Raw genomic sequence first — 22,816 nt, 5'->3', positions numbered from 1 at the left:
AAATGTATGTGCAAATTGAAGTACTACCAGAAGAGTACTGTTATAGTACTTATAAAGTTCATTATTGTAGAAAGCCATTAACACCTCTAAATTGCATGAGGTAATGTATGAGGGCTGTTTTATGGTTACTTTGGCAATTTGGTGCAGATTATGAAGTCCTTAATTATTTAGTGTGATTAGGAATTCTCTGACAGTTTTTCAGTTCACTGTTTAGATTTTGTGGTGATTTAATTCCCTTAAATTGGAAATCAGTATTTGCATTTAGCAAATTGTTTAAATATTATAGAGTTTAATATTCTGAAGATTTCTTAGCCCAGCATTTTTGTTATAACTATACATATAACTAACATTCATTTTATTCAGATGAGAAATTATTTTAATAAACTATTGGCATGACAACAGGGGGAGTTTGTTAGTCACAGCTGCAAAATATATGAAAGTGTAGTGCATTTAGAAGGGAAACGTAATGGAGCAACTATCTCAGTAAATTTACAATTAGGCGACAAGAGATTTAAGTCTTGTAGTCCCAGTTACATTGAGACAACCTAGAAAGAGAAACTGTGCAGGTCTTTTTTTTTCCTATTGACTCTACCTGCAGTACAGAGTTTGTATGGGGTCAGTGGTAATTTTTATATTTATTTATTTATCAAAAGCAGGTAGCAGCCGTAAAAGAAAAGGGACAGATTTCAATTAGCACATACTTTTTTTTTTTTTTTTTTAAACTAATTTGGTTATTTGCCATTTCTGGGGATTAAACTTTAAAAAATGTTCTTCTTTTCTGTATCTGATGTTCTGTGTGCTATTAGTGATGCAGCCTACACGAACGGTTGTCATGTGTAACACAACTTTCGATCACCGCGAAAACACCGCCCTGGGAAAGCGTCCATGCTTGATATCGTTTGGTTCATGAACATTAAGTTTCCAGTACAGGTGACCCATAGCTCAAAGTGTTAAATAATTGTCTACATTATTCAGTTTTTAAAATAATAATCCATTAATGAGATTGCTAGTCTTTGAAGTTTTGCTCACTTTTGTTTTTCCTAGTAGAGCAGGGTAAAAGGAAAAACTTAAGTTCTTATTTGTTTTTTGTTAGGATCTGGTAGATAGATGCATTTTTCTTTACTGTTGTTTTTAAGTGCAAGGGTAAATAGTAAAATCATAAAAAGAATAACATTAGTTTGGTGTTCAAACTCTCTCTAACACTTCCATTTGCTTCTCCAGGTAAAATCCCAGATGAAGCCAAAGCCCTCTCTTTATTGGCTCCTGCTCCTACTATGACAAGCCTGATGCCTGGTGCAGGGTTGCTTCCTATACCCACACCAACTCCTCTGACTACTGTAAGTAAAATTAATCTCTTTGACTTGGAGTTAATAAATTGTTCTGTTTGTTCTAGCTCCCTCCTTCAGCCCAACCAAGAATTCTTCCCTTCTGGGTTGAGAGAAAAGGAATATCCCGGTTCCATGACATCACACCCTACCTACTAAGTTGGAATAGCCCAGTCCCATGACATCACACCCTACTTAGTAAGTCAGTGAAGACACTAAATCCCTCTGTCTTGATTTTTCTCAAGAGGTCAGGCTAGAGTATGGCCAGCACATTCACTCTGTTTTTCTTTATTTCCAAATTCCTATTCTGCAAAGTACTGGACTAGATTCTGTAGTTGATTACATCCATCTTAGTTGAATGGGTATAGACGGAGCAAAATCTGACTCAATGCGTATACTACCAACCATTCCCCTTCCCCAAATAATAATAAAGTTTAAAATACTAGAATTAAACACATTCAGTCCTGTGGAAGGCTAGAATGCCACATTAGGATGCTCAAGCACACTCCCTCCAGTGACTGGGGCTGTTGCATGTTTGCCTCAAAATGGGATCACTGCAAAAAGAACGGAGGCTTTTATATTCTCTAGCTTCTACTTATTGCATATTCAACTTCCCTTTTGTTTCTGCTAACTCTTTCTGGCAGCAACAGGCTACCATCCCCCTTCCCTCTCCACCAGGAACGAAGGAATAAGCAGACCTTCCTTCAACAAAAAAGGGCTTAATGAGTCTTCCCTCTGTTCCCCTGTCATCAGCCCCACGTTATTTGAGGAAATGGGGCCTTGAGCTACTGACCTTGCTGCAGCTCTGCATTCACCAGAACCGTTATTCGTACCATCCTAGATTTCTACATTGTGCATTTGACAGCACCACTACAGACACTGGCAACAACAGTGTGCCTTTGAATGGCTCCTCACCAAACTCTGTTACTGGCATCATTAACAACACCTTCAATTTCTTGGTTTGATATTGATCAAACCTCTAGAAGAAATGAACATTCTAAGGTCTCTTCCTCATATACAAAATGGCATAAGAAAAGCAGGCTTGGCTAAGGGCTCAGGCAATAGTTTCAGAAACATTGGAAAGGACTCTTTTCTTCCTTCTGGTAAGCATTATTCCTTTTTAGAATATGATGATTTCTGCCCTATTAGTCCTTGTAGACAATGTGAATATTCATAAAGAAGCAGTAGTCATTCAGCCACTAGTTAGACACACATGATAGATTCCTACTGACCTTCTGCAAACTAATATGCACAGTATGACACCGGCTCACCGTAGTAGTTATATAAGGGACACTGTAGTATTTTAAAAATTTTCCTTCTAAAATGAAAAGACAAAATTCCTGCAAAATGATCAATAGTTCAATCCTTTTGTAATTTCCTATAAACAGTACCCATCCTCGTTTACATGCCAGGGAAATTCATTAGTCAAAAATGTTGTTACTGACACTTTAATGCCTTGTGCGCATAAATGCCCCTGCTCCAGCCATAAATAATCCACCGTTTGTATTTTGAACCAGATTAATCTAATCACCTAGCTCAGATTACCCCTGTTTATTATAAGTCATCTTCCAGAAGTTAACTGCTCAGTTTATCTGCGCTCTAGGACTTTAGCCAAGAGAAAATATTCAACCTTCAGCATTGTAAATAATTTTTTAGAATCTCTGCCCAATTCTACTCTCAGAATTTTCTGTTATTAAAGTACACCTCTACCCTGATATAACGCTGTCCTCGGGAGCCAAAAACTCTTACCGCGTTATAGGTGAAACCGCGTTCTATCGAACTTGCTTTGATCTGCCGGAGTGCGCAACCCCGTGGGAGCCCTCCCCCCCTCCCCGAGGACTGCTTTACCGCCTTATATTCGAATTCGTGTTATATCGGGTCGCTTTATATCAGGATAGAGATGTAATTCAGGAAGAATTTAAAAGACGCATTGAGCAGTACTCTGTTGCAGCCTAAAATAAATTCAGGTACTAATTTTTATAGCACTGAGAATGATAGAATAAGCCTAGTGTTTAGACTGATCAGGAGTTATGACATTTGTTATAAATACTTCTTCAATAGCAAGGAACTTGCTTTGTTCTTTGAGAAGAAGATAATGCTTAGACTTGGACTCAACTGGTCAACTGATTTTACTAACCACATAATGTTATGGCATCTGTCATGAGAGATCACTTCCATATTTTGGAAAGTGAAGGCATTATTCCACTTTGATGCTGCAGAAAATGACTGACTTATTTTTTGTAAGGAAAATAATTTATAATTTAATTTATAGTTGAAGATAGTGAGATGGTAAAGAAATTTTGTCCAGAGGATATTGGCTTGCATAACCTGTTGTATGCCTTTTCCACTTCTCTTATTCAATTAAAAGGTTATCTAACCTTTCCTCTGGGTGGATGGATGTAGTTTGTTTAGAAAACATGCAGATTAGGAAAATAATCACACCTATCAAAACCAGGAAACTTCTAACCCCTTGATTCAGGCTTTGCGGATTCCAACTTGATTCAGCATCTTCCCTTGTCATTCAGTCTAAGTAAGGCAAATATTTCTCAGTCAGAGATTTTTTTTCCCTGCAGTTTACAAATTCTTATAAAGGCCAAGTAGGCAACCATCTGTGAAATCTTTGTTTCAGTCATTCTGTTGCATGTTAATAAGGGACATAAGGTGAAAAAATGAGGTACCGCATTTTGTGGTGGATTGCAACTCTCTTCAAAGACATCTAATGTTTCTGTCACTGGGAAATAGCCTTCTCCAGTACATAGTGAGTTCCTGGTGACAAGGATGTAATGTGTTGCACTAAGTTACGATTTTGTAGTATGATGAGTGCCCTCTTCTGGTGCAGGGGCTCTTGGCTTCCCTCCAGAACCAATTGGAGTTGAAGGTGATCAGCACTTTGCAGGATCAGGCACTTAGAGCAGGGATAGTCAATTATTTTTTGTCAGGGTCCAAATTTCTTGGTCAAGGTATACTCAAGTCCAGACTCCAGAGAAAAATAATAACAATAATGATAAAAATAAGTAAATAAGATTTTGGAGTGTGTTCAAAAGCATCTGGCGGTCTGGATTTGGCTACCCCTGCCTTAGAGCCATCTGGCATATTAATTACGGTAATAGGTTTGGATCCACTTTAATTCCTCTATAGATGGATGGATGTAAATGTGGATGTTTTAACATATTTTAAGAAAATTTCTCATCAACACCAATGTGGTGGTTGTGTTATTTCAGTTTTAAAGATTTGTTTTTAATACTGTCAGTGTATGTTTGGGAAACCAGATTTGCTGTAAATAGCGCTCAGGTATTTTCAGACGCATGTACAAGAGAAGACCATTACTCTTAGCATTTTTATCTCTGGTAGTTTACAGACTAAAATGAAAAGGGTTTCCAGTCCTCAAAAGTGTATTTATTTTTCCATTGCATGTTCAGATTAGATCAAAAGATAATGTTTGTACTTCACAGTCCAAGAGACACAGACCAGGCTTTCATCTTGGGGCCAAAAGACCAAACATATCGAGACACTTGATAATAGCCTTTAATAGGCTGAGAGACTACTTACACGTGATCTGAGCTCCTTGCAACCACAAAATAGTGACCTTTTAAATGCCAGATAAAGGACTGACAGTTGTGCTTGTGTAAAGCATTTGACGATATTTGATGTTTGTTTAGAAAAATCCTAGTTCTGTATTCTTTATGGATTCTCCAGAAGGTAAAAGGAGTGAATACAAGCCAAAGTGAGCTGCTGTTCGCCAATGAATACATTCTGGCAGAAGAGGAAAGAGGGTGAAATTTGGTGCCAGTGACCAAAAACTGGAGAATCATTAAATTTAAACTAACGCTCATGATTTCCATTCTGGAATTAGGAAAATAGTGATTATGTATAAATCTTAGAAAATATTTCATCCCTGCATTTTGAAAAAGGAGCAGATCTTAACTACTTGTGTTTGTAACTTCAGTTATCAACTAGTATTTCTGTGTTACTTAAAAAGAAACACAGAAGTTTATACCGTATAAAGATTTGGAAATAATTCTAGAAATTCAGAGATTGACATACATTTTTTCTTATCTCTGGTTCAGGAGCAGTAGTTGGAAAATCATAAGAACATTCTTTGTACTCCAACAATAGATATTTAGTTCTGGCAGCTCAGAATACAGAAGATTTTAAGTCACATTATTCTGATTACGATCTCACTTATTCCTCTTCAGTTGTGGCATGATTTTTGCAGCTGATATCTTGAAGAGCTGCTAGAAATAAGACTAAATGCTCTATAATAGGAAATTCTCAACTTTTTCATGGCATACATTACATCTTAATGGAGAGTGTGCCTGGTAGACCAACTCCTCCCATCTCTCCAGTCATAATCCTGTATACAATTGTGCAGCATGCTTACATGGAATGCTAGTATTAGGAAAGTCTTAGGTACTTTAATTGTTTGTTTGTTTTTTTAAGCAATTAGTGTTTTGTCTGTTTTGGAAAAAATAAGTATCTCCTGCTCTTTGTTTCATTTCTTTCTGTCATCTGTCCTGTTTTTCACTCTTTCCCCCAATCAGCTACATGTATTTCTCTTTTGCTTGATCATCTTCTCTCCCTACATGTGCTTTGTTGCTGCCTGTTCCTCTTTGTTACGGGCATATGCTGTTTGGCCTTTTGGTTCATTTCTCTGCTCCCCTGCAGGCTTGTCCTCCATTTCCAGAGGTACGCTGCTTGGTGGTCCTCCTCCCCACCTGCCTGTTTTCTTTGTTCCCTGAACATTTTTCACCTGGTGAAGGGCTCCCTGCACCTCTCGTGCTAGTGCATGGCAGTTCCATTCCCTGAGATCAATTACTCTTTACTTTCCTCCTCCTCCTCCTCTTTTTCTTATTTCAGAGTAGCAGCCGTGTTAGTCTGTATCTGCAAAAAGAACAGGAGTACTTGTGGCACCTTAGAGACTAACAAATTTATTAGAGCATAAGCTTTCGTGGACTACAGCCCACTTCTTCGGATGCATCCGAAGAAGTGGGCTGTAGTCCACGAAAGCTTATGCTCTAATAAATTTGTTAGTCTCTAAGGTGCCACAAGTACTCCTGTTCTTTTTCTTATGTTGCAGTAACCCCTAGTGGATATAGCTAGACTGGCACCTGGTGGATGTAGCTAGACTTTGTTTTTAGACACCTGAACTCATGTAGAAGCAATTGGAAATAAGGAGGAAATGGTACCATGTTACTTACCACCTCTCTGTTGCCTACCAGATAGTGCTTTATAGTCCACAGAATTGCAGCATAATGCTGTTTGAATGCTAGAATTCCAGGTTTTCCACCAGCATAAGGAATATGAAAATCTAGCAATTGTCAAGATACTCGTTAAAATCACTTTGGAATTCAATTGTGTGTATGTATGTAACGAAAAGCGTGATAGTTATTTGAATTGTTGGATTTTTAAAACCTAATCTCTCTCAATCTACCAGGGATAGAAACAACTGCTGTATACTAGCTATGGAATTCTATTTTCCACTGGTACACGGTGTTCATTTACCTCTCTGATGTTGCACAAGATCTATCACTGATCCCCAAGACTAATGCTGCTTCTGTAGTTCTGGCCCAGGACTGAATAAGAAATATTTAGACCTCAGCCAGTTTAGGTCCTCCTCTGAGCTTTCACATTAGCAGTGGGTCCAAGCTAGAAAAGCTTTAGGCTGAGATGTCAAAGCCATGTAGGGGATTTGGATGCTCATTTTTCTTTAAAATTAAGGAGAACGGTGTGTCTAATTATTCCCATTGGGCTCTCCATGGCCCCTGTAAACATTGCAACCAAAGCATTAATCATAAGAAACTCCTTTGTTGAGCAATATTAGTCTTTCCTCCTCCAATTTGTCAATTTTTATATTAATCTAGGGGAAAAACTCAAATCTAAGCACATGTTTCACAAAAGAAAATGTAATTTGGTCTCTTTCTCTACAATTTAAGACTTGGGAGGGAATTATGTCATTCTTGACGGCATAGCTATGGAATTCTTGTTTATTGTCTCATGCTAGGAAGGTGCAATAGACACAAAGAAGAAAGTTGCCTTTTCCCTAGATGCTAATTCTATGTTTATTAATATCATGGGCATAAATGTTCATGTTTTATATTCTGCACGGGAATTCTGCCATTATCTTTCTGTTTGATTATGCTATAGCATCACTAGCCAAAAAGCTCAAATAAGATGGTGACTGTGGCTGAATTTTGGAACATTTAATATATGAGAGGCTCAATTTGGGGGATAGAATTTTTGTAAGGTGAGGGTTTAACTGTAAAAATATTGTCTCTGTACTTAATTTGTATTTTATTTATTACTCAAATGTACTTGGGATAAAAGTCTTGCTGGGACACACAATCTCCCATTTGTTTATAAATCATGTTCTGTTTTTTTAGCTTAGTGTTTCACTTGGCACGTTGGGAGCTATACCAGCAGCAGCACTGGACCCTAATATTACAGCACTTGGAGAAATACCACAGCCACCAATTATGGGAAATGTGGATCCTTCCAAAATTGATGAAATTAGGAGAACAGTCTACGTTGGAAATCTGAATTCTCAGGTACCATCCTTTTTGTCAAATTTGAAATGTTAAATGTAGTTTTTAGCCCATGTCAGTGTGATTTATAATCTTAAACAATTTTGAAAAGACCCATATGTGCATAATGAGTTTGTTCCACATGGTAAAAGTAGAAGCTAATAGAAGATAATTCAAACAAATAGAAGAAGATACTTTTGTGGTTATTAGTTGTGTTGTGAATGCTGCTTGGGAAATGGCATGGGGTGAGAGGGAGAAGACAGCCTGTAGAATTCACTGCTGCAAAGAAACAAATACTACAGATTTTGATGGTTTTATCACTGTGTATTCTGAAATAATGATGATCTGTATCAGAATAAATAAATTGATCACTTCAGGGATTATGAAGGAATTAGTGTCATCCCCCCATCCATGTGCAGCATTGCTTTGTGGGGAAGGAATTTACCTTTTTCTCAAGTATGAATAATTGGCCATCACAGGAGGCTCGTCTTGGTGGACTTGTATAATCTAGTATGAAAAGTCCTCTGTATCCATAACAGGGAAATGAAGTCCTCTTCCTTAAATGGCCAATTATTTATCAGAGGGTTATTTAAATATGAAAATGCCACTCAGTCAAGAGTAAATGTGGCTTTTGTTTTGTTTGCCTAACAATATACCTAAGTAGAAAGTCACTACTGTGATGAGTTCCATTCTAAAACCCTGGATGGGTGAATAGATAGAAACAACATTTTTAAAAAATATTAAAAATATTATTTTGATGCACTTTCAATCAGTATATGTAATGCAAATGAAATTTTTCAATTTGAAATGTAAATAAATTGCTTTTTAATGGATGATTTCAAATGAACTACCCTGAAAAAAGCAGATCTGTATGGAAATACATTAATTATTCACAGGTATGATGAGTTCAGGGCTTGCAGTGATCCTTTCCTTCATTTCTACAGGCAGTTGAAGGGGGAGGATAAGCATTTTCACCTTTCCTTTCCTTGATTATTTTAATTTGTTGGATTAACATACCTCTGTTAAAATGGTTGATCCAGAAACATCTTTTTTTTTTTTTTTCCAATAATGTATAATTTCCAAACATCACCCTTTCAAAATATCTTCGTATTAGTGGCACCATTTTAAATAGAAGCAGACTTTTTAGATGTGTGGAGAAAAAAAAATGTTATCCTCCCTTTTCTAAATTGGCTAGTTTCCAAATAACTTGTATGGGGAAGGAAAGAAATGTAAACGTTTTGGTTCATGTTGCCTTTGACTAATGAAATATTTTTTCTAATCTCTGAAGTTCTTAGGTTACTTGGTATGTTGGATAAGTGTTTTTCATTACATATTTTACTTCACCTGAGCTTTTTGACTTTTTCTAGACTACAACAGCAGATCAGCTGCTTGAATTTTTTAAACAAGTTGGAGAAGTGAAGTTTGTGCGAATGGCAGGTGATGAGACACAACCAACACGGTTTGCTTTTGTGGAATTCGCAGACCAAAATTCTGTACCTCGTGCTCTTGCCTTTAATGGAGTTATGTTTGGAGACAGGCCACTGAAGTAAGAAATTAAACTGAAAATATCCAAATGAATTCTGAACGAAAGATTTCTCAGTATCTTTATAAATATGTCTGTAATTATGCCTCTCATCTGTGGAGGTCTGCCATACAAAGCAGTTTGCAAGGCCTGTATTAGCAGGGTACTGCTTTCTGTAGCCTGTGATAGCTGTTGTTTTACACTTTCAAGAGTGAAATATGACTTCCCCTGGATACGGGTATAGTGTAGAACAGAGCAGCCTATATTAATATTTAATCTCTGAGAGTGAAATCCATCACCGTGTAGATAACCTGCGCTAAGCTCTAATTAAGCCCTAAATATGGTGCTTATGTGGTGAATAGGTTTCAGGATATAAATTTTACCTTTAATAATTAAAAAAAAAAAAAAAAAGTTAAATTTCTTACTCTTGTATTGTTTGAAAATATGCTTGTATGCCACACAAATATGGGCATCACCATGTGTATTAATGCATTTATTCAAGGTAAAAAAGGTTTTAGGCAATAAAAACCAGGTACTACATGTAAATACTTGAATTGTATTGTGATTATAAGGAAAAAATCTATAAACATGCTAATTTTGGATAGGGTGCATTGTATATTTATCTTGTGTTTTTTTGTTTGTTTGTTTGTTTGTTTGTTTTAATCAAGTTTAAAACAAAGTGTGCACGAGCATAAATTTAAAGCTAGGTTTGTTCCTTACTTTAGAATAAATCACTCCAATAATGCAATAGTGAAACCTCCTGAAATGACTCCACAAGCTGCTGCCAAGGAGCTGGAAGAAGTGATGAAGAGAGTAAGGGAAGCCCAGTCTTTCATATCGGCAGCTATTGAGCCAGGTAAATCCATTATGTTCGCTAGTTAGGATGAAACAAGTATATCTCAAACAGTGTATCTTGACATGCATTTATAGAGCATTTTCAGACAGAGAAAAGGACTCCCCCAGGATGAGCAGTATTTGTCTTTGGTAAAAGTTGAATAATCAAAATTATTTTCTTATGTGACAAGCCAGTGGGTTCCAGGTTTCTTTTCAAATTTGTTTTGACATATTTTGTTTTCAATGAATGCTGTCAATAGCTTAAAACTGTGAAGTCAATACTATTATAATACCTAATAATGCTTAATGCTAGTGCTTTTTTATGTTCAAAGTGCTTTACAGACATTACATTTTTCACTCTATCAGTTCTTTGTTGTCCTCTGCTTGTCATTAAAGAATATGAATTGGCTTATCTTTTTAAAAAAACTTGTAATTAAGATAACAATGAAGATTTTTCATAGACCTTTGAGATGTTTCATTATCATTAACAAACCTAGATGCTGCATAATTATTTGCCTTGTACAAAACTGGAAGACACAACACTCTAAAATTTCCTAGTTATTTCTGTAATGCATTAATACTACTCATAGTATCATCAGATGGGACCTGATTCACTGCCCATCAAAGTCAATGGAAAACTTTCCATTTACTACAGGGTTTTTGGATCATACCTTTACTTACTTCTCCAGAGGGTTGTGAGGATTAAGTAGTTATTATTTATACAGTGCTTTGAGTGCTGAGTGTCATTTAACTTTTTGTGCACGTTTTCAAAATTACTACTCTCTGAATTTTGTTTATTCTCAGAAGTTAATTTTTTTCAGAAAAAGTAATTTATATAATTGAATAAGCCAAGAAGAGAACATGTTGTAATCTTGTGCATTGTGGCAGCAACATAAATCCCATTCCTTACTCAGCTAGCTGTTTATAATTATCTGGTTTATGTGTACTGCTGCAGGATGGCTGCACTCAACGAGTATATGCAATGACTTTCTTGGATGTTTCTGAAGGATTTTTGCAAAGAAGGAAGATGTGCAGAGAGTAGGCCCATTGCACTATATGTGGTACATTCCACTTGTGCCAGATTGTTAACTGGGATCTTTAAATGTTCTGAGCTTACACTGCAAAGTGGTTTTTTCCTCTCAGAGTCTGGAAAGAGCAGTGAAAGAAAAGGCGGTCGATCTCGTTCCCATTCTCGTTCAGAGTCCAGATCTAGTTCAAAATCCCGATCTAGAAGGAAAAGATCACACTCAAAACGCAGGTGAGAATACTTTCCATTTTACACTAAGAGATTACACTGTGTTTCTTGATGGCAGTAGCTTTTGAGATTATCTTTGAATTCTGCTGGGAGAGATTTATTGAACTACCTGATACTGTTGACTGGACCAAAATAAGAACGTTCTGTGTTTTGGGCAGATTTTCATTCCCCAAAACCAGATAATCATCATGGAAAAGCTATTTTTGGACAGTGTTGAAAAGATACAGGACTGATTTAGAGCAGACGAAGATAAAATGCTCACATTTTAGTAGCTTGATTTTTTTGTTAAATTTTGAAAGGTCTGGATTTCAGAATGTGATACAATTAATTGTTTTGCTAGTGGACAATGTAGTCAGATTTTTTTTTTTTTTTTCTATTGATGGCCTGGATTGTTCGATGGTTTGGTAGCTTTTACTGGTATGATACTCCTAGCATCCCAAAATTATAAATGTTACTTAACGGACTCAGTCTGAAAATGCTTCTGACACAAAACCCCCGCACCAATTCTGGCTAAATTTTTTCATACTTAATCCCCGCTATTTTGGTCTGAGAATTTGTTTTGATTTTCAAGGTTTAAAATTTGGCTAGGTTCTAAATTCCAAATTATTTAGAAGTGGAAGAAAACTTGTCTGTATACTCTTAAAAAATTACCTGCAAACTTTTTTTTACCCATAAATGAGTCAAGGGTAAACTCTCTTGTTATCTCAGTTTTGGAAATGTCTCCTGAAATCAGAATTCCTATTCTCTGAAACTTAGAAATATTCCCAGAGCCATTTAGATAATCAAGGTTATGTACCCACTACCTCAGATAGCAAAAGAGTGAGAGAAATTTAGCATAGAAGTGAATGTAAAGTAACTTTTTTTTTTTAAAGTTGTTTCCTCAGTATTGCATCTGCAGTTGTGTTATGCCCCTGAATGCATTGTCCTGTCACGTGGCAACTACCAGAACTCCATGGTGGGCAATGAGGTGACCCATAGGGACTCACCACATCCATATACTACCAAAGAGAAGCGATTTGTCAACCGCTGAAGGGTTGGCTTTAGTTTTATGGTTTGTTCCAGTAGGTGTAACCAGAGATTGTGTTCTATGATGTTAGAAGATTGAAGAATTATTTTTTTACAATCAATTACTTGCTGAATGCCTATTTGGGACAGTAGGCACATAATTAGACAACTTTTTCTCTTTAGGAAAGCTTTACGTGTCACACACTACAATTTTCAGATTCTTTTGTCTATGGATAACTCAGAACTGACTATGCTTTAAGAGCCAAATTCTCACTTGCCTATTTCAAAATTAGATACAGGTAAATAAATGTCTGAATCCAATGCTTTGCATAGTAGTATGATGGATTTATTTTGAAGTCAGTTCTGGGGACTTATTGAACTAAAGATCATTCTGATCCTGGCAGAGAGTCAACAGCGTTTTCAGAATAAACCTCCCTCAGTCATTCCCTGTTTCTTGGTGGCTTGTCATTCCCGAGTTACTTTCATCTCAAATTCATCAATCACAGAGGTCTTATTCTAAGTGAGCTGGAATTAGTTGACAGTCTATTCCACATTAATATGTGAAACACAGCTGTAGGCAAAACAACCCTAACCTTTCCCCTGGTATTACCCTCTTTTGAGTATGCATCTTGAATTGCAGAACACAGGGAGTGCTGGCATTTTGTGCATCTTTTTGTTCCTCAGGATTTAGACAGTAATAAACATGATTGCTTCCTGTCAACCTCCATTTTCCTTGGTAAGTTTAGATGGGGCAAGGCAACTTAAAATTGGTCCCTAAAATATCAAACTCAGTAGAACTGATCTGGAATTTTTTGATGAAACTTCTTTTTTGTCAGAGAATGCTGATTTGTCAAATCCTAAACTGTTCATGGGAAAGGTGTCGATGAATTTTTTGTTTTGGAATTTTTTTTAAAGAAAGTCTTGAAATTTTGACATTTTCTAAACAAAAGTTCCTTTTTTGGGGTTGACACAACATTTAATTTTTAAATTGAAGTTAATTTATAGGTTTAAAAAAAAGGAAAAGCGAAAGTTTGAAATTGAAACAAAGCATTTTAAAATTCATTAAATGAATTTGTCTGATCCAATCCTTCTTCTACCGTAACCTCCCAGATTTCTGGTTTGTGAACATTTTCAAGATTTTCATCCTGATTTGGGACAGGAAACTTTCAAAATCTTGAAAATTCTTGTGGGACAAAAACAAACAAACATTTCCTGCCCAGCTCTAGTACAAAGTTTTCTGAGCGGGGTGTACTTTTTTCAGAGTTAAAAGAAAAAAGGTTCAAATCAGTAAATTATAATTTATTGAAAATAATGTGGAGAATATCACAGCATGTCATTTTCTACACCAATCTGAGTGCATACTGAGTATGTTTATACAGAAATAAGTCAAGCATGTTTCTACTTAAGTGTCTGTACATTGGAATAAATCTATTTGCATTTATTTCTATGATTTGGCATTCAGTAAATGCATATACTATGTTGGAATGTCATATATACAGACTAAGAGAGAATATATGATGATATGGTATAAAGGATTTATTAGCGTGGATTTGAGATGGCCATGTTATACCCAAGTGCAAAGCCACAGATAGGTTGGGCAGATAATCCAAAATGAGGACTATTAAAACTTTATATCACACCATCATATGTTTTGGATCTGCCACCTTTTTCAGAAAAAACACTTGAGAGGTTTCAGAGAGTTTTTAAAAGTATGTTAGTACTAAGGCTGGAAAGCCAAGCTAGATTAAACCTGTAAAGCCAAATTGCTTTAATTACCATGAGCCAACTGAATAGGACTTGGAGGCAGGGGAAAATGTAATTAATTTTTAGAGGATTGTAAAAATTAAGTGCTGTGTCCATCAGTATGTGTATACTGCACTTTTTTCTAGCCCTGATGGTGCCAGATGTAGAACCTTGAAGAAGACAAAATAACATAGGAAAAGAAAGACAGAATGGAGCGGAAAAAAGATAACTATTTACCCAACATAGAAAAGTCATATTGAAAAAGACAAAAGATAAGAATCATGGTGGTAGAAAGGGAAAAATAAAGTTAAGGAAGTTAAAAAAGAAAAGAACAAATGCAAGGGAGAAAAAATTCTACCTAATAGATACTGTTCATGCAAAATGATACAGTTGTGTTAAATGGGATGGGAGTGTGAAATGGGTGGGGATAGCAATTCACCTAGAATCAATCCTACCTGGCTGTCTCTTCTCTCTACTGATTTTTTTGTTGAATAACATTCTTCCTATTGTATTTCTGCACCCCATTTTTTTTCTATGATTATACCTATGCAGACTGAGACCAGTACTGGAAAACTATGTTCTGATCTCTCTATTTTAAAAAAAAAAAAAAAATTGACAAATTGGAAAGGCTTTGAAAAAGAGCTAGAAAAATGGTTTGAGGTCTGGAAAACCTGCATTACATTGGGAGACTTTAAAAGCTCAATCTAGTTCGCTTATTCAAGAGAAGGTTAAGAGGTGATTGATCATGGTACCTTTAATTGGAACTGCTTACTTAAGGATATAGTGGATTCTCGATTGCTTGATGTGTTTTAAATCAAGATTGGATATTTTTTCTAAAAGATATGCCCTAACTGAACCAGAAGTTAGGAACTTTGATGCCAGAATTGCTAGGTGAAATTTTGTGGCCTGTGTTACATAGGAGATTGATTCTTTCTGGGTGTAGAAAATGCAAAAATTAAGATTGCCTGTCCACACATTGAATGATTGAAGAAATGCAAGAGAAAACATTATTAAATGTAACATTGTATTAATTTAAACACACAGGAATAGGGTGATCCAAAATATTGTAACTGAGCCATATTGTGTATACATACGAAGGTATAGATTTAACAGCAGTATATTGTAAAATTAAATTGTTTATCTTACAGTAAAATTCAAATAGCACAATCATACTTAATTATTCCTGTGGTAAAAATATGTTAACTGAGCGGGCGTAGTTTCTATATTGCATGCCAGCAACATGGACTGATTAGTGCAAATTGAATTTTTTAAATTTAAATTAAATGCATCATATTATCATCCCTCGTTGGGATGATAATATGATGCATTAATATTTTACAGTATATTCAAGGAGGTTCAATTGCTGTATGATTCATAACTCTGCTTTTCCTGATATTTCTGTGTGTTAATTCTTTGCTATGACATTGCAGTAACAGAGTTTTTTTAAATGGTATATTGTTTTGAAAGAGGTGGGACAGCCTGATCAAATTTTAAATTTGGAGAACTGTGAAAAAGTTCACTGTGGGGTAGGCATAATAATTAGATGAAATACCATGTATTTTTTCAGTTGTTTCTTTTCTGAAGTCTCAAGGTTAAATGTAGTATTTATTCTCTGATGTTGTTTGCTGCAGGAGTAGATCACACAATAGATCACTCTCTAGTCAGAAGGATAGGCGTAGATCCAAAAGTCCTCCCAAAAAACGTTCCAAGTCTAAGGAAAGGCGGAAGTCAAGAAGTCGTTCTCATTCCCGGTGAGCTTTCTTTGCTAACAGTTGGTGTTATTATCTAGTTTATAGCTTCTGGAAAAACCTTTACAAATTTAGACTGCAGGTGAAAAATGAAATCTCTAAGTTCATCTCTAAGCTATTCTGTCTTGAATTTTCAAATTATTTCTATTTTATACCTACCTTTGTGATATCAGTTTCATGGCTGTAGAAATGTGGAGATTTCCATGGTGTTTGAAATAATGTTTATTTCCCCAAGAAGAAAACTATGCAAAATAAATACTATGGTTAAAATTTTCAAACTGGGGTCCCTAAACTTTAGGTACTGAGCTTCCTCAACTTCCACTGAAGTCAGTGGTCACTGCAGTTGTTCAGCATCATTGGGAAAAAAAAAGATAGTTTTTAGTTAAATGCCAGACCTTAGGCAACCAAGTTTGGAAATTTTACTCTACATGACAAATTCAACCGTGGTGTAAGTGGGCACAAACTATCACTCCAAAGTTGTTGCACTGGCTTAGACTAGGGTTGAATTTGGGCGCAAATCAGCAAGTATTCAGAAAACAGACATCCACCGTGTGTGTGTGTGTGTGTGTGTTAGCTCTGCCAATTTTCTAGTTATTTCGGGGTGTTGTTTTCCCTCCTATAAATAAAACTATACATCTTTGTGTTATGAAATATTTACTTGTTACCAGCCTAATCCAAATCCAGTTATTCATGATCAGTCCCCTTGACTATCTGGCTTGGCCAACTACAGGATTCCATTAAGCTAATTCTTCATCTTATTGAACAATAGCATAATTCTCATACACAGGCAATCCATCACTCTGGGAATATGCACATCAACAGATACTCATTAACGCAGCTTACTGGATAGAAGTTTTGGCGCCAAAATGGTCTTTAGTGTCCTGCCTCCATCTCCTCCGTCTGGCAGAAGCATCTCTATATACTCTATCTCAGGGGTTTCCAAACTATGGGTTGGGATCCCAAAGTGGGTCAATACCCCATTTTAATGGGGTCGCCAAGGCTGGTGTTGGCCTTGGGCCCCAGCAAGTCTGAAGCCCAAGCCCCAATGCCCAGGTCCCAAGTCCTAGCGCCCTGGGCTAAGGTTACATCCCTCCCCCCCACGCCCAGGGCAGAAGCCCTTGGTCTTCAGTTTCCTCCGTCTCCGTTCCCGTCCCCCCAACCCCACCTGGGGCGGTGGGGCTGGGGTGGGCTCAGTCTTCGGTCCCACCTCCTGGGGTTGTGCAGTAATTTTTGTTGTCAGAAGGAGGGTCACGATGCAGTGAAGTTTGAGAACCGCTGCTTTACCTTAGGGAGGCTTCAGACTTGCTTTTGTAGGTAATTTGGCCTCTTCTCTCCCCATGACACACACTCCTCCTCCAGCATGTCAGAGAGCAACGCACCTCAATGGTGGAATTGGTTGGGCCTGATCCATCGATGACTAGCTCCTTCTGGCCACAGGGTATTAGCACTGCCCTGCTCCTGACCTGTTCAGCCTTTCTAGATGGTATGTCCCATTGGTGGGGGCAGTGGTCTTCACAGGCTCCTCTTAAAAGGTGTCCCCACCAGAGCCTTTGGCCACTGGATCTTGATCATCTGAAGGCCTATGTGGAAAGAACTTTGACCAAACACTGGTTCTGGTGGAGAAAGGTAGGGATCATGGGGACATGGCTGGACTTTGTCTGAAGGGAGCCCTAGCTACACTTATGAGCCTCCTAGAGTAAGTCCCGTACTGGTGACCAAAGCAGCTTAATCTTTCTCAACCAGTCTAGGTATCCTGGGCTTTGCAAACCTATTACTGGCTCCTGTTATTGTGATCTCTTCTGGCATTTATCCTCACAGAGTTTTTACTTATCCCGAAATTTCAGTGTATTTGTTTTGAGATATTTATGCAATCACATAAGCTTTTCACTGGGTATCTTTTTGGAGGGATCATCCCAAATGAGCCCCACAGCCAAGAGAAATCTTCAGATCTCATCTGACTCGTAAACAAAAACCACCAAAACAAAACCAACCAATCCTGCAAGATGGAACAATTGCTTCCAAAAGCTCAGTGGCTAAAAGATTGGAACATTTTCTGAAAAGTGATTCTGATGCCTCTTCAGCAACCTCTGCTCTCAGATGACTACTCCTCACCAGAGACCTTCTGATTCAGAGGTCATTTTGTTGTCAAGACATCGACAAGTTCTAGGTGTTCTTGTGGAAGAACCTGAGAGGATGAATCTGTGGGAACTTGGGTACTCCAAGCAAATACTGGATGTATTCCTCCAATCCAGGAAGAATTATACGCGTCAGGCCTACTAATGTGTCTAACTTGTCTTCAAAAAGCCTTGGCTCATACTTGTCTTCAACAGCCTTGGCTCATATTAAATAACTGTCAAAATTAGTCTTCTTCTTTGATAGATCAAGTAAAGGTCTGAACCTCAGCCCCTTATATGTCCATATGGCTGCATTATGAGCCCTCTCAGCTGGGAAAGGAGAGTTTGTGTTCAGACTTTCATATTTGCAGGTTCACCAAGGCAGTAGCAAAATTTCATTCTCCGATCAAAGCTTCTGTGGCCAGCTGGAAGCTGAAATCTTTTTGGTTGAACTAAAAGAGCTGCCCTTGGAACCAGTGGGTGCTTCCTCATTTTCTTTTCTTTCCATCTTGGTTCTGTCCCAATTCTTCTTCTCATTCTAGGGAAGTTAAATGTCTGTCAATCCATTAAATATTAGTTGGACAGAACAAACTTGTTCAGGAAAAAGATCGTTTTGGCAAAACCAAAGGCCTCATAGCTCCAAAAGTAACCATCTCCAGCTGCAAAAGAAACCATCTGCTGATGGCTACAAGTAATAGATGTCTTATACAAAAGATGGTAAAATTCTTCCATCTATTATAAGATGCAATTCTACAAAATCTGTATCCACTTCTCATGCATATTGAAATTGTTTGTTACAAAGAAATGTGCAAAGCAGCACCCTGGGCATCTGTCCACTCTCTCACAAAATATTACAATGTGGATATCCCATTTTCCTCAGGTACAGCATTTAGACATCAGGTTCTACAGTCTGCCATCCTTTCGTGAGCCATATGTTTCTGTTTTCTTCCTCCGTTTCTGCGTTTTGGGTAGCTTGCCAACTCCTAATAGCTTAATCCAGACTGATGAATTGCCTCTATATGAGAATAAGACAATGTTGCCTTTGCCTGTAAATTTGCCTTTTTATAACAGGGAATCCATCGGTCTGTATATTTTTCCCTCCTTTGTTAATATGTACGTTAACTTCCCTTGTTTAAAGTCCAATAACAATTATCCTGGATTTGTGGCACAGTTAAGGATATATATGTATGTATATATGTGTGATGGAGCAGTTTAGGACTAAAACTTATAATTTGAGTTTCTTTTGTGAGTTCCTGCGGATGTGGTTATCCTATAGCAGGGGTTCTCGCAACAAAATTTTTGGTGACCTCAGAGTGTAGCCACCAACTCTTGCTGCTGGTATCCCTTACAATTTTTCCTAAATACTTAAATATGCACATATATACATCGAAATCATTGTACTTTATTTGTGTAGGGTTTCTTTTTTGCAGACTCAATAAAAATAATGTACAGTTGTCTCTATTCTTTACTGGACCTAACCACAAATAGAAACACTGTCCTATAGTCCATTTTAGGGTGATGGATTCCCTGTTATGAGAAGTATCAGAGGGGTAGCCATGTTGGTCTGTATCCACAAAAACAACGAGGAGTCCGGTGGCACCTTAAAGACTAACAGATTTATTTGGGCATAAGCTTTCATGGGTAAAAAAACCCACTTCTTCAGATGCATGATTTATGCCCAAATAAATCTGCTAGTCTTTAAGGTGCCACTGGACTCCTCATTGTTATGAAAAGAAATATTTAAAAGCCAAGTTTAAAAAAATCTGATTTCCCACAAAATGCTGGAAAGTCTCCTTCAGCAATCAGGTTCCTACAAATGTCCATAGGCTGTATACTGCTCTTATTCATAGTCTGTTCCTATGCTATTATGTTATCAGTCTAAAGATTAATTGTTTTTTCTTTCTTTTTTATACCTCTGCCTTCAGCTGCTGCAGGGGGAAAAAAAGCTAGATTGTTAGGAATGAGGTGGGTGGGAAATTTACATTTTGCATAGTTGTGATTATTTTTGAAGGAGAGAATTATGAGTTTTGTTGAGCGTTTATTAGTAGGGTAAAGGAGTGAATTCAGCTTTTTATTAGGGTCATTTCAATGATGAATGAATGTTTCTTTTTCATAGGGACAAGAAAAAAGACAAAGAAAACAAAGAAAAGGTCAAGGAAAAAGAAAAGGTCAAAGAGAAGGACAAGGACCGAGACAGGGAGAAGGAGAGAGACCGAGATAAAGAAAGAGAGAGGGAGCGGGACAGAGACAAAGAGAGAAACAGGGACAAGGATAGGGAGAGAGATAAAGAAAAAGACAGGGACAAGGACCGAGAGAGGGACAGAGACAAAGAAAAGGAGAGGAACAAAGACCGGGAGAGGGTCAAGGACAGGGACAAAGAGAAGGATAGGGAGAAGGACAGGGACAAGGAGAAGGAGGTAGTCCGGGACAAGAAGGAAACGGACCTGGAGAAAGGGGGGGACAGGGACAAGGAAAAGGATCGGGAGAAAGAGGGGGAAAGGGAGAAGGTTAAGGAGAAGGACAGGGAGAAAGACAGAGAGAAGAAGGAGGGTGACAAGGAGAAGGACAAAGACAAGGAAGGGGACAAAGAGAAGGAACGGGAAAGAGAAAAAGAGAGATCCAAAGAGAGTGATGATAAAAAGAAGAAAGAGAAGAGATCCAGAACACCTCCCAGAAGCTACAGTTCTCTAAGAAGATCTCGTAGTTCCAGCAGGTTTGGTTCTGTTTGATAATTTTGCTATGCTATTTCTTAACCTGTCAGTACAATGAGATAACACAAAACCTGAATATTATGCATCAGTATTGCAATGTCATTTATTAATAAGATATAATTTAATTTTCTGTGATATTGTTCTCTCTAAATTGATTTTGGGGAGGAAACCTTGAAGCTTTGTTTCTGTTCAGAAATTATTACATGTTTTATTTCAACTCCAGGGAAAGCAACATTTAATTGCATTTAGCTTTATGACATAAATAATCAGCAGGAAGTTTGTTTTTTTTATGTCACAGATGAGATTAACATAGAACAGGACTGACAAAAGTTGGTTTCAGATTTAGTCTGATCCTTCTGATAATTGTGCAGTATCCTCTCTCAGCGTGATAGTTAGTTCTTTTTTGAGGTGGTTGCCTGCTTTGAGACACACTCTTGAGATGCACCTATATTGTACACTGGATTACTTTAGAAAGCTTTGTCTGTGAGGCAGCATGCACGCTCCCTTGTCTCACCAACCATTTGGGCTCCAGGTTATATAGTTCCTCAGTTACTTCTAGCCACTAGAGCCTCATTGCATTGTTTCCTACATGCTAAAAACAGCCAAGAGACGCCAGAGGAATATTAGCTATTTATCTTGTTCTACTTAGCTTTTATTGTAGTTTAGTAAAGTTAGTGTGAATTTGCATTGTGCAGTTTAATCCTGGTTTGTTTTTTTGTATTTGTGCCAAGGGGATCTTCTTTTGGAACTGAGGACCAATACATCTGGCTTCAATGGTGCCCTTTGCGTAAAGCCAAGATGTACATGGCAGACTCACTGACACAATACCTCCTATACTTTAGTGAAACTTGCCTATCTGTGAGGTTCTCTCTAGTGCCACTTTCACCTGAAGAGCTCAGAGGGATTGATAGTCCAATTTCTGGTAATTTCTGATAGGCTAGCTCAGAAGGACTCTCCATGCACATCAGAAGCAGGCCCTTTTTGATGGAAGGCCAAGTTGAATATGGATTCCAAAGTGCAAAAAGAGACCAGTCAGTTCAGAGACTAAGAAGAGTCAAAAAGGGAAAGAAATGTCACTCTTCTTCTGAATTCTGTAAATTGGACGCCCTGAAAGAGGCCATCATTACTGAGATATTTCTTTGTGCGGGAAAAAGAACCAAAATGCATCCTCCTCTGTCTCAGTACTTGAAAGGTTCTGGTGATGCTGAGAATGCTGCTGGTTTGAGGCAAATCTCAGAGCCGTCCCCAAACTCCTCTATTCAAATAAGCAGGGAACCAATTATGAATGTGCAGAAATTCCTCTTTAGAATAATTCTGTGGACTGCCATCTCGGAGGGAGACTGAGGATCATTGTGGGAGTTCTCATTTCCATGAGGATGTCCCACTTGCTCCCTTGTTTCTGTCAAATTTGGCTGTGGGAATAATGGTGTAGACTACTGCATCAGGATCCAGACTGGGCTTCACTTGACCCTTTTCACTCAGTGAAGGATCTGTTTCAGACTATCACCTAATCTTCTTGTTCTTTGCACTGTCATGTTAAGACCTACTATTCAGGATGGCCACTAGGGAGCTGAGAGTCAGGAGATAAGAGCCTGTGTAAACAGGAAATAAAGACAGTTTTGTATTCAGGGTATCAGAAATGAGATCAAATAAAGACCCAACAAATCCTTAGAATCCAAGAATGTCAAAGAATTAGTCCTAAAAAGTCAAAATAAATCCCTGATACAAGACTGAAGGTTTAGGCAGGCTACCCTATCTTTTATAGGTCTATTTATTTGTGTTTTGTGGTGATTAATGAAAAGTTTGGATAAAGGTTTTATCACCCTTCCGTTTTCAGAAAGAGGGAATATAGTGTTAGTTTCCATAGTGTTGGCATAGCTATGTAGTGAAGATGCAGCCTACCCCAACATACAGAGTTTTTCTGTCAGCAGAGGAATGGCATTCGCTATTTCAACTGAAGTGTTATTCTGTCAACCTAGCTGCATCTGCACTGAGGGTTATGTTGGCATATCTACTTTGATCCCCCTTACCGATGTAG

At 37.6% G+C, this 22,816-nt stretch overlaps 1 protein-coding gene across 4 annotated transcripts in view; it reads left to right on the top strand.

The window, feature by feature from the left end:
- SREK1 (splicing regulatory glutamic acid and lysine rich protein 1) overlaps window positions 1-22,816 on the top strand; it is a 61,522-nt gene that overhangs the window by 22,308 nt on the left and 16,398 nt on the right. For 2 of the 4 annotated variants that reach the window (XM_054031410.1, XM_054031411.1), the window contains exons 3-9: window positions 1,222-1,337; window positions 7,706-7,870; window positions 9,214-9,392; window positions 10,094-10,224; window positions 11,346-11,460; window positions 15,837-15,956; window positions 20,184-20,780. In XM_054031410.1, coding sequence (XP_053887385.1) covers window positions 1,222-1,337; window positions 7,706-7,870; window positions 9,214-9,392; window positions 10,094-10,224; window positions 11,346-11,460; window positions 15,837-15,956; window positions 20,184-20,780 — 1,423 coding nt within the window. Of the gene's footprint in view, window positions 1-806; window positions 931-1,221; window positions 1,338-7,705; window positions 7,871-9,213; window positions 9,393-10,093; window positions 10,225-11,345; window positions 11,461-15,836; window positions 15,957-20,183; window positions 20,781-22,816 lie in introns of all 4 variants that reach the window. The other 2 variants (XM_054031414.1, XM_054031413.1) reach the window with 2 other exon arrangements.

This window comes from Malaclemys terrapin, chromosome 6 (assembly GCF_027887155.1).
Source record: "Malaclemys terrapin pileata isolate rMalTer1 chromosome 6, rMalTer1.hap1, whole genome shotgun sequence".
Lineage (NCBI taxonomy): Eukaryota > Metazoa > Chordata > Testudines > Emydidae > Malaclemys > Malaclemys terrapin.
This window is presented reverse-complemented; position numbering and strand designations above follow the sequence as displayed.